A 12984-nucleotide genomic window follows, 5' to 3' on the forward strand; every position below is an offset into this window, starting at 1 on the left:
GATGTATGAGCGCAATCCTTGTGCCTCTGCTTGCGCACACATGCGCATGTCGGCACCACCAAACGTGTCCAGCTTCCAGACGTCCAATGGCCCATGTCTGCTGGCAAAGGTGGTCTGGAGGCTCATCCCCCTGCAGAAAGGGCATGAAACACATGATTAATGCTTTAAAATCATCTGTGTGTGTCTCTTCAGGCATTACATGACTGGACCATGTCAGAGACGTACAACACAAATCACACCATCAGTCCGTCTTTCACAGGCAAACTGTTGAACACACCATCTATGCCATGAATTGCAACAAGCACATGTACAGTATAGATAATAAACATACTACACAATGAATAGCAATGAATGTACACATCAATCATGAAACCCCCCATCTAGCAAATGAAGAACAGTGGTCAATAACACCCCTATCATCCCCACTAGGGGTGTTAACACAAGTTTCACAGCAGCAGACATGCCATAGATATGACAGTCCAGAGCCCTTGTGTAATAGGCTGTTACACCGAACCATCCTTGCGAGCCCATGGATAAGGGAAGCAGGAGTTGCATATGTGAGTCAAGGACCCCAAGCTGCAAACACATACACAAGACAAGCTTGAAGGGCCCAGCTGGAACAAACAGTGGATGCTCTCAAAAACCACAAAGCACCACACCGTCACATGAAAGCACAATAGACAAACAATTTCAAACTAGATTAACTAATTACACTAACTATGAAAAACCTACATTACCTATTTAAACTAACTATCAAAATGAAATAATACTAAATAAACTAAAAGAAAAATCAAAAATGGCCACATACCACCCGGGGGGGGAGGAACCTAGGAGGGAAGAGGTATAGGGTGCTGCATGTGATGATGTTGAGGAAAAAAAAAACTCCATTGGCTCAACGCCTGCACAGCCCGACCTATGTGGGAGATAGGTTGTCGTCCAAGTCTGGCTCTTCCTGGAAAGGAGGACGTGGCACAGGAGCCTGACCACGCCTAGCCGCAGCTTGCCCCTCGTTGGCAGCAAGTCTGCTGGACGGATGAGCCTGGTTCTGTGCAGCGATCACACGTAGGTCTGCATGCAGAACCTCCCGTGATACACGTGCTTCCTCTTGCAAGGTAGCACGTGTAACATGGAGTTCATCCTGCAAGGCCTGGCTGGACAGCTGCTGCACCTCCCGGCAAGCATGTAGCTCAGCCGAGATGGTACGCTCAAGCTGCGCAAACCTCTCCTCTACCCGCTCCCTCTGGGACATCAGAAGGACATCCAGAGTGGATCTGAGGGAAGCATACTCTTGCCTCAGGGCCTCCATGTGTGCCTCTGCGTGAGCAGCAATTGCTTTACGCAGAGACGACATTTCAGCCTGGCGTGCCCTGTCTGAGGCCGCCATGCCCAGCCTGAGCGAGCGGGCCGTGGACTGTGCCGCCTGCTGCTGGAGAAGCACCTGCCTAGCAGGGGGGAGCACAGATTGGGCCACACGCTCCATGCTCTCACCGATGTTCTCCATTGCTGCCCCCTGCCGTTCAGAATTGGCAGTCATGTCTTGCTCCCACTCAGTATACTGCGGTTGCGCGCGGCGACCGCATTGCTGGGCTTGACCCCTGCGAGACCCAAGGACTGGGTGTCCTCGATGTGTTGGCACCGCCCGCGGCTGCACGACTACATGCCCCCGTCGACGTGATGGCCCAGGCACATCAGTGACTGGTGTGGAGGGTGACCCTGCGTCCTGATCCACCACAGGCGGAGGTTCCAAGACTGTCTGACCCCTCAGTGCAGGTGTCGCGGACAGAGGAGTGTCCACATCAGAATCACTCACCCCTGACATATGGACCTGATGCTCATCCAACTCGACATGGACGTCAGAGTGGTCATCAGGGCTGGACTCATTGCCAGCCAGAGACAAGATGGACTGTAGCACATGTGGGGTTTTGTGGCCTACCACCCCACGACCCCCACTTGTGCCGGGTTGCTGTGGTGATGACAACCCTGTGCCTGGCATGACAACACCATCCTCTGGCTCCATTGCATCATCATCTGAAAAGTAGAGAGAAAAAAGGTCACTACACATGTTAGAAGCACACAACACACACACACACACACGCCAAACACATCAAGCAGACATGTCACACACAAAATAGAACCTGCCATGCATGCTGGGTCAACTTGAAATTGCTTCTGTGATTAGGCATGTCGAAAGGTGTCAGTTTGCACTGAAGTGGGTCGATGCAGTGCAGCAAATATGTACGTTACTCACTATCTACATGTACAAGAACTTCATGATGTGTGTCAGAAAATGTGAAGGCAGTGCAAGGTCAACTTCAGGCATCACGTGCAATGTGCATTCAATGGGTAGCATGTCTACAAGTAAACCACCCCTCCCCCCAAGTGCAAATGCAGGGATGCCTAGCAGGGTATCAAAAGGCTGAACATAGACCTGTGTATTGACAGACAGTGTTGACTAGCATCAACTGCATTATGTGAGTCAAGTGACAACACAGCAAATGATGATGGGACAGTAAGCAGGACACATGATGAAACCTTTGGAGTACACCCACGCGTGAGGAAGACACTACACCAGTTGGACAGAGTCATTGGCCATTAAACAGGATGAGGCCTGTGACCCACACAGACCGTCACACCCTAAACATGTGTGTGACGCAGGACTGAGCCACAGTGGAAATGGGAAGGCTGATGAAATGTCATGCAATGTAGGTTCCCCTGGAATCCTACTACAATGATCATCCAGTCAAGGACAAATAGGGGCATGAGTGGAATACACATGGAGCATGAATGGGCACTCATGTCCCTGCTGGGCATCTGACCTCTGCACAGTCCAAGTGAGACACCCTTCATCAAGTACAAAGGATGTACCACACAGCATATGTCTGGCAGATTGGCTGCTGGAAGTCAGCATGTACACAGGACGCATGAACAGGGAAGTACTCAACGGCAAAATTGAAGCATACCAGTGTTAAGGTGGAATTGGGGTGCAGAGGGGGGTGGAGGGACAAGGGAGCATGCCTACATGGAGTACCCGCATGCAGGCACAGGACACATGCACGTCAGTCATGCTATGACATAGTGCCTGTGCTGAGAAGAAGGTCACCCCACGCTACATGCTGAAAGGCCAGTGAGCTGGAACATGGACTTGAGGGGCATCCTGGTGACCAGCATGTGAGTAGGGTGCAATAGTGGTGATGCGGAAAGTCCCCGTCCGCTCCACATGTCCACCATCCAGCAGAGCAGACATGCATCAGGGAAGCATTGCATTACTTGCACATCAGAACCATGTACACGGGACATGTAGTGGCAGTCATGAACAACACATCACACAAGTGAAACACACATGTCCACAACAAACACGCAGCAACACTCACTGGACTGGGCATTAAAGTCCGGCATCTCTCCCACTCCTTCGACCGATTCAGATGGTATGAACTCCGCAACAAGTGACTCATGCGGAGTGAGGTCTTCCTCCTCAGGTGCAGGCCCACTGCCAGTCACCAAAGTCAAGTTGTAATTTGAGGCACGCTTAGCCTTAGCGCTGCGTTTGAAATCATTCCAACGCTTTTTGCACTCTTGCGCCGTGCGCACCTCATGGCCGAATGCACTCACATGTTCCGCAACTTGCTTCCAGTGGGTATCACGGTGGTCAGCCGTAGTCTGACAATTAGGACCCACTTGCATGTCACGGCTGTGGCCCAGCACGTAGTCCACGAGGCAGTCCAGTTCCTGGTTGCAGAAAGGCTTCTTCCTCAATGTGATGGAGGTTGTGGCTGTGTGTGGGGTCCCAGCCTGTGCTGCAGGTGCAACCTTCCTCCTCTTGGATTATGGTGCAGACCCTGGCTGGCAAATGCCACCCTGATCACTATGGCCAGTAGCACCGGTGGATTGAGCCAAGGGAGTGGCAGGTGGAGAGTCGACCAAAGGCCTGACTTGTGTCAGTGGCAGCTGGGTGCCCTCTAATGGGCCCTGCGCAGCAACATCCGCTGTGGCAGGGTCATTGACTGCGACTGTCCTGGTTGGCAGACTCACAACCGGGGTGTTGTTGGATGCATCTGCCCCTGCACTTGCCAACACCTGGCTGGTCGGGGCAGCAGATGACATTACTGCCCCATGGACACGTGTCTTGGTCAGGGTAGCCCTGCGTGCACCTACGGTTTCCCTCCTGGCCTGTTGGAAATCTTCCAAGGGCTCTTCAAGTGCCAACGCAGCCTGCGCTGGCAGACCCTGAGCCTGGGTGGTGGTGTCCACAGCTGCACCCGCAGCTACCACTACCCTTGAGCCCGCAGCAGTCGATGAAACAGACTGCCGGTTCACACGGGCACCAGTGCCAGATGCAGAAGCTGCATCTCCCAGAACCACAGGGGGTGGTGGCAAGACTGCACCGACACATGGCACAACATCGTGCTCAAGTGGCGCACCCCGGCTTCTTCCCCCCTCTGCGGCCACCCTGGACACCCTGGAGTCCCCCTACTCCCTGGTCACCCCGGCCACGTCCTGACCACGCCCGCCACGAGGAGGACACCCAGCTGAGGCGCCCCTCACCTTTGGCGGCCTCCCAACCATGGCACAGATGGAGTAGTGCCGGCACAGATGGAGGAGTGCCAATGGGAGGTGTACAACAATATTGTCCTGGGCAATTGGGGTGAAGGGGGTGGGATGCAAGATGTTAACAGCCCCCCTGCACCTGCAAGGCTGTATGTGACCCTGGTGATGTAGTGACGGGTCACGCAACGCTCAGGCACCCCAAAACTGCAGTAAAACCGTGCACGCAACCCTGCAGCCTACGTGCATGGAATCAACCTCCCGCAGTACACGGTGGCACCCATTAACACGAAAAACACATACGCGCGGGACACGCAGGCTACTATGACCTCGAAAACGGGTGCGATACACAGGGACACCCGCAGTGGGAAAAATAGCATGCGCGACTCACCGTCTGACTAGCGTGACAATGAAAAACACGCGTAGCCAATACCCCAGCCAAAAGAAGAGATACGTCCTCGATCCGCTGTGAAGTTGTGATGGCGTGCGAGACAACACGAAGCAGCAACACACGTCGGTCTCCACGAAAGGCACGTACAGCGAACTGCTGGCCCCGCTCACCCCTAACCCGTGCTGAGGGAAACGCCTGCGCACGTCACGTCACTTACGCGTAGGCCCTTTCCTCGGATTACACGCATTCACATGCGGACGTGCAATTTTTTCACACGTGCTGAACCACTATGCCCACGTCACGAGGGAAACGCCCACGCGCGTAACGTCACAGACGCGCTTATGCGCTAAGGGCCTTTCCTCGAACTACACGCAGACGTGCAATTTTTTCACGTGCCAAATCACTCCGTATCAAGCTGGCCACGCAACAACACACGGAAAACCACGCTCCTGCCCAGAAGGCCGAAATACAGCCCCCCAGATCCCTAAGCACGCTCCCACCTGCCATCTGCTGCTGCCTGCCTGCTGCCCACGTGCCCTGCTATTTGCTGCCTGCACATCAGCCATCTGCAGGGGTGCAGTTGTTGTGACCACCCCTGCTGGAACTGAAGACTCCCGACTGGGATACCATCGCTCCACAGCCCAGCCCCAGGACTCAGATGCCCACCCACACCTGCCTCTGGGGTTGCCATGTCGGGCACGCCACCATCTGGCACCACTGGCAACCCCCAGCCAGAGAGGCAGAGGGCCACCAGCTTCAGTGCCAGGAAAGCTGCGGGACACGGCCAGGGGTGCAGGGTAGTCCCCTGTGATGTGGGCTGCCTGCAGGGGCCGTGGAGGGGGTACAGGGGACACCTGGGAGGACCTACACTGCCAATTCACGTGTGGGACTCCCCGCGCACCCCACTGGATACACGTACCCCGCTCTGACAGCGAAATTGCGTGTGAAACTTCTGACAGTGAAATCGCGTGTGAAACTTCACGTGCACCCCTGAAATACACGTACCCCGCTCTGACAGCGAAATCACGTGTGAAACTTCCCGCGAACCCCAGTAATGCACGTACCCCACTCGCACAGGGCCAATCCCGTGCGAAACTTCCCGCGAACCCCAGTAGTGCACGTACCCCGCTCGCACAGGGCCATTCGCATGTGAAACTCCCCACGAACCCCAGTAATACACATACCCCGCTCGCACAGGGCCAATCGCATGTGACACTTCCCGTGAACCCCAGTAATACACGTAACCCGCTCGCACAGGGCCAACCGCGTGTGAAACTTCCTGCAAACCCCAGTAATACACATACCCCACTCGCACAGGACCAATCGCGTGTGAAACTTCCTGCGAACCCCAGTTATACACGTACCCCGCTCGCACAGGGCCAATCGCGTGTGAAACTCCCCGCGCCGGGGTGTACATGTATTCGGAGGGGTGCGCAGGGAATTTTACAGGCGTTTTCGTGGTTGGGGGCCTGTGCGCCATGTACGGGATTTGTGCGCTGTGCATGGCGCACAGGGAGGAGTTGGGGGCGTAACTGGCGCTGCCGCAGGGTCGCTGCGCCACTCTGCGCCATGGCTGGTTTTGGATGCTGAAATCCATGAATACGCTGTGCGCGGAAATGGATTTTAGCGCACGCGGCTGGCGCAGACTGTCGCACGCGCGCACTGTGCGCCAGCCGCGTGCGCCACTTCTGCGCTGGATTCTATGAATTACCCCCTTAATCTGATTGTCAACAGTGGTGCCCAAAATTCTAACAAGCCTTTAAGCAGGTGAGTCTTCTGGGATGGCATCAGGGCCCGGGCCTTTATTCAGAGCTTGTTTTTGTATTGCATTCAATATTTCACCAACTGTAAAATTAATCAACTACACCTTATATGACGCTACATGCCAGACCAAAAGGAAGTGCTGGGGTCAGTATCATATAGTTTGGAAAAGTGTCTAACTCACTCCTCATCATGAACATTTGTTTCAACCTAAGTTTGATTATTGTGATATTTAGGCTAAAAATGTACTAAGTGCCAGAACATCCTAGAGTTCATTTTTTGGCTGCAATAGAAAACTCTTCCCAAGCTAAAGCTTGAAGCTTTGACTTGTGTATTGCCACTGTATTTTTCCATGCGGCTCGTGGGGTAATGATCTCGCCCTGTCATAACAAGTGTCTTTTAAGGCCGCAACTAATCCATGCTTCACACAATGAGAGTTCTCGTCTAACCAGAAACGCTTTTGAGGCTTCTTTTCTGGCTTCCACATCTTACAAAAATATAATGAGACCAATTTCATTAATTCGTTATAAGAATGTGCTATATCCCCATGTTGTGCTTATCCCCCCCTGCTAGAATTCCTTTACATGTACCCCTCAGCACTTCTGCCACTTTCTTCTAGAACCACTTTTTTCTTGGCATCTAACAACTCAGCCAAACTCTTTAAAATCTGCAAGGAGCTGGCCAACCCTGCTGCAGTCTCTACCCCTCCTCTTGCCTCCCAGGCTCTTTGCAATGCCCTTGCCTCTCACTTTATCTAAAAAACCCAAGACATCCTGTCCACCCTCTCCTTCCCAGCCCCTTCTCTCTTCTCAGTCTGCACTTGTTGACCCTCCTTCAGCCACCCCCCCACCCTCTTTCTCATCCTTTCCTCTTTTCTCCCCTGATGAGATCGCTAGACAAGTCTGATCTATGAAAGCCTCATCAAAACAGGTTCATCCCTGTTACTCTAAAACCATCAAGGACCACATTGATACCCTCGCTACGGCCCTTGCAGATTTTTGCAACCTCTCCTTTGCCTCAGGATCCTTCCCCTACCCTCTGAAGCACTGCCTTGTCCATCCTCTTCTCAAGAAACCCACAGCTGATCCTTCTTGTCCGGCTAACTATCGCCCAATTTCTATTACTCCCTTTCTGGGTATACTCCTGGAAAAGCTGGTCATCTCTCAGTTCAACCTTCATTCCGATTCTGTTGGCTCTCTCCATGACCACCAGCCTGGCTTCAGAGCTTCCAGAAGCACGGAAACTGCTCTCCTAAACATCTGTGAAGATCTGCTCTCCAACCATGACTCTAACATTCCTCCTGTCCTCATCCTACTCGATCTCTCTTCTGCCTTCGACACGGTCAACCATATCACCCTGCTCAACCATCTCTGTGATAACCTTGGTATCACTGATCAGGCTCTGGCCTGGCTGGCCTCTTTCCTCTCTGATTGACCCTCCCAGGTCCAACTTGGTCCTTCGTATCATCTATCTCCCTCTCTACCTGTGGTGTTCCCCAGGGGTCTAACCTCTTGCCCTGGATTTTCAACCAATACCTGGAAACTCTCGACCACTACCATTTTCTGCTCAAATTTCCATTGCTATGCTGATGACACTCAACTCATTTTCAGGCTGCCCTCGGCCGCCTCCTCTCCTTCTCTCATCTCTGATTGCCTAACTGCCATTCAGGATTGGTGTATCGCCAATGATCTTTGTCTAAATGGCAACAAGACTGAGATCCTCCTCATCCGTACACCTTCACCATCCTTTCACCTCACTCTCTGGCCGGCCTCCCTTGGCCCTCCTCCTACCCCTACCTGCGAGGCTAAGAACCGCAGGGTCATCTTTTATTCCACACTTTCCTTCTCCGTCCACATCTCTGATGTCTCTAAAAAGTCAAACTTCTTACTGCACCTCCTCAGAGATACTCTGCCTTTCCTCTCTTTCCCCCACAAGCTCATCGTCTCCCAAGCTCTGGTTTTCTCTAGGTTGGACTATTTTAACAGCCTCTTTCTAAATCTACCTGCTTCTACTCTCTGCCATTTACAACAAATCCAGAACAGGACTGCAAGGCTTGTACTTGGCCTCAAGCCCTGGGATCGTATCTCTCCAGCTCTGAAATCCCTTCATTGGCTCCCAGTGGAAGCAAGGATTAAATTCAAAACCCTCTGCATGCATTGTCCACAAGGCTTTCTGGGGCCCGGGACCAAAGTACCTTCAACTATCCCTCCATAAATACCCCCCCTCTCGAGCTCTTCGCTCCTTTACCTCTAACTTCCTCAGGGTCAGTCGTTTTTCAAAGAAACAAGCTGGTGGTTGATCTCTGTCTTCGGCTGGGGCCTCCATCTGGAACAGCCTCCCTGCCACTCGAAACTTGAGGAGAACCATCTCTGGCTTGGGAAGCACATCAAGACCTTCCTCTTTGCTTCTGCCTTCGCCCCCCGTCTTCCTTGCTGATCTGTTGGCACTGTACACCTAGCCGTCCTCTGGGCCCAGCTACCTGCTCACCCTGCCACCCCCCCCGCACTGCCTCCAGGCCACCCCTTGCACTGGGGTCTGTATCTGTACCCATACAGTCCCCCACCCCCTTTCTTTTATTTCTGCACTTATCAGACATACCCTGTCTGTCACCTTAAACCCAGCACTTGCCACTTGTTGGCTGCACTACCACCGTTTATTGCCTTTATTATTTATTTATGATTATTTATCTGTTTTTCTCCTCTGCTTCGCACTTTCCACTTCTCCCCCCTTCCATGCACTTTTCCCCTTTCCCTTTCCCATGCACTTGTGCGTTCCTAATGTCACTGGGCCTAGTAAGATCATTGTTTTGTTCTCCCCTGTTCCCCTCCCGTGCCTTGTCGCGCTCTGAAACACTTGTGCATGAGTGCGATATAAATAAAAGATCATATCATAACATATCATAACCACACCAGGTTTGCCCATCTCTTCATTTGTGTTCTTTGCACAAAGGTTAGATGTTCCAATAATGAGTCTCTGACACTGATTGTTAGGGTGAAATGCCCATGGTACGCTTGGATATACGGTGGGCACACAACCCACCATAACACATAACATAACTTGGTTTGATACAGTTTTTAAGAACTGGATGTAATCCTGGGCCATCACAATGGTTACACATGTAGGGAGTGCATGATTTCTACATGGACGTTCCAGTCGATCTTTGGCAAAAACCGGCTTCCAACAATCTGTGCCAAGCTGCGGCAGAGGCAGGTTTTGGTAGCAGAGGGGGCAATAGGCCCCTGTTGGGGCACCGGTCAATAGCATTTGAATACTTTGGGATTGGCAGGAGCTTGCACTTAGATCTGAAAGGAGCCTCGGTGGCAGAAGCTATCCCCCTCAGCCCCAGGTCTTGTGCCATGTCCTTAAATAGCTATTTGTGCTCATAACAACCTCAGTGGGTCTATCAGTTATGGCAACGGCTTCCAGAATGATGACTAAGAATAACTGAGTGCAATCTTTCAATTTCCTGCATCATTTTTGTACTATTATTCCTTCTTTCACATTATTGTATTGTACTTGTCATATGTACAGTGCTAATTTTACCGTTGTTATAGTTTCAATGCGCTGTTAGTGGGAACGCCCTCGGGGTACCTACGTCCAGAGTGTCAGAGGTTCTGGTGCACGATTAGGATGCGTTTGTGCATTTGACAGAGAAAGGCATAGCTGGGCTGGCAGGGCTACGGTAGAAAGCAACCCAGGCAGTCAGGCATGTGAATGGGTGAAGACAGGAGTAGGGGTGGCGTCAATGCTAAAGACTCATGGAAAGCAAAGATGGAAAATCTTACATGTCTTCGAAGACCTTTTCTCCATTTGTGTAAAGAATATGACAGTTGTGACTCTGTATGTGGCTTATTTCTTGCAACTCTCCGACATGGGCTGGCATCTAGATTTAAATAAAGAGAAGCATGATATAAACATTTCTTTCATATCAATGACTTTATTTTTTTAAACATTTCTTTTCTTGTCATTTTTAAATTTGACATCAGCGTAGGATACAAGACTGTTCACTTTCCCCTTCCAGTGAGAGAAAAACATCCATTCATTGAGCCCAAAGCAGTCCTTATGAGCTATAGTTAGTGGCTAGATTTTGGCATGTCTACAGCATGTAGTCGTGTACCACTTGCTGTCCCTAGATCGCACAACTGGTACATAGGAGACATGCCCCATGATCACCAGGGACAGAAAAGACAAGGTCACTTTCACTCCAGCCCACCATCCATCACAACATTCAATGATGGCCACTGCTCATAATTCCTGACCATTTCAAATTGCCAAAACCAAAGGGCAGCTGATGGGCGCCATGTAAAATGGGCAACGCCCACTGAAAAATGTAAGTGACCGTCGACTTCTAAAATAGACAAGCAAATGTGCATATACACTTCATGACCATTTACTTGTATGAAACCGTACAATGATAACGCAAACAATTCAAAGGGGAAACCAACAAAACACACATTTACAAGATGTAAAGCATATAACGTCATTTAATTTTATTTAAGAAATTGGCTGCATAGTTTGTGACATGTTTGTATTCAGGCGTCGCATTGTTTCCTGGGAGAGAATGTTAAGAAAATAATTTTAACTGAAAGTAAGGTTTAAGTTACTTACCTGTAACTGTTGTTCTCCAGCATGGGTCTGGCATGGATTCCCATGCTCATCATTATTCCCGTAGTTAGGCTGGGAATCCTCTGTAAAAGAAAAAAACAGTATCACTTTCACTTACAAACTGTATTTCTCCTTTAAACCAATCACTGTCCTCTGGGCCAATCTGCCCCCATCCAAGGACAGTCCTCTCCCTAAGCCCCTCTTCTGGTAGCCATATTCAAATTTGGTAAGCATGTAAAGTGGCAGTATTACCAAGAGGAGCCGGAGAGGGGTGGGAAGGAGTATTTGCATGCAAATCCATGCCAGACCCATGCTGGAGAACAATAGTTACAGGTAAGTAACTTAAACCTTCTCCAGCATGGGGTCTGGCATGGATTCACATGCTCATGAATAACGAATACATAGCAATACAACATTACACAACCACAGGAGGTGGCAAGGCTCAACAGAAGCAATTACACATACCCCTGGGACAGACTCACCTCAAGCAAACAGGTTGTGTAGCAATGCTTGGCCGACTATGGACTCCTCCCTGGATTCCCTGTTGACGCAGTAGAATTTCGTGAAGGTGTGAGTTGACCTCCAGATAGCTGCCCTGCAGATGTCGAGCAGGGGCACACCAGACAAGAACGCTTTTGTTGCATCGATCGCTCTGGTGGAGTGTGCTCTCGGACGGCCAGGCAGCGGTCGGTTAGCCAACCCTTGAAAGAGCGTGATGCAGCCGGAGAGCCATCTTGAAATGGAAGCCTTAGACAAGGCCTTCCCATGGTTCACAAGACCAAAGTTCACGAACAGCTGTGAAGTCTTCCGAAACCTCTTTGTGCGTGTCACATAGAACTTCAGGGCACGAGCAACGTCCAGCGAGTGTAAGGCCCTTTCCGCCAGCGACAAAGGAGTCGGGAAAAAAACAAGTAACACCAAAGACTCGTTGAGTTGGAACTCTGATGGAACCTTTGGCGTGAAGGAGGGGTGCGTACGTAGCATCACCCTCGATTCCTGGAAAGTCAGGTATGGTTGTTTGCAGGATAGGGCGTGGATCTCACCTATCCTTCTGGCAGAGGTGATGGCCACCAGGAAAACCGTTTTCCACAAGAGAAACTTGAGTGGGGCCTGATGCAGAGGCTCGAAAGGGGCCCCCATGGGCCTTGTCAGAACCATTTTGAGTTCCCATGCCAGTGTATGAGCCTTCACCAGTCTTCAGAAAGATCTGAAAAGTCCTTTTGAGAAACTCCTTGACGAGTTGGTGGGACCAAAGTGAAGATCTTCCTGGTGACCTACTGTCGTGGGAGATAGCCGCCAGATGTACCTTGATGGAGGAGTGCTACAGTCCGGCCTTGGCCAAGGATAGCAAGTACGGCAGGATATGTGGGACGGTGACCCTCAAAGGGGTAATCTTCGGTGACCGGCACCATGTAGCAAAACGATTCCACTTGTGACCCTAGCACTTCAAGGTCGACAATGCCCTAGCTTTGGCGAGGACATCCCTGCAGTCCGCTGGCAACTCATATCCTACAAACTCTAGGGCTGCAGTAGCCAAGCCCTCAGGTTCAGCGATCTTGGGTCGTGATGCAGGATTGCGCCTCCTTCTCCTGAGAGAAGATCCGGAACCACCGCAGCTTGACCGGAGGCGACGCTGACAGGCTGAGAAGGTCTGGGTACCAAATCTGCCTCGGCCACACTGGGGC

General features: G+C 51.3%; 1 protein-coding gene across 1 annotated transcript in view; it reads right to left on the reverse strand.

The window, feature by feature from the left end:
* LOC138515210 (serum albumin-like) overlaps window positions 1-12984 on the reverse strand; it is a 946494-nt gene that overhangs the window by 599912 nt on the left and 333598 nt on the right. Inside the window, exon 5 of the mRNA XM_069630169.1 lies at window positions 10480-10577. Within this exon, the coding sequence (XP_069486270.1) occupies window positions 10480-10577 (98 nt within the window). The remainder of the gene's footprint in view (window positions 1-10479; window positions 10578-12984) is intronic.

The sequence above is a fragment of the Ambystoma mexicanum genome, chromosome 6q (assembly GCF_040938575.1).
Source record: "Ambystoma mexicanum isolate Mex_15411 chromosome 6q, UKY_AmexF1_1, whole genome shotgun sequence".
Lineage (NCBI taxonomy): Eukaryota > Metazoa > Chordata > Amphibia > Caudata > Ambystomatidae > Ambystoma > Ambystoma mexicanum.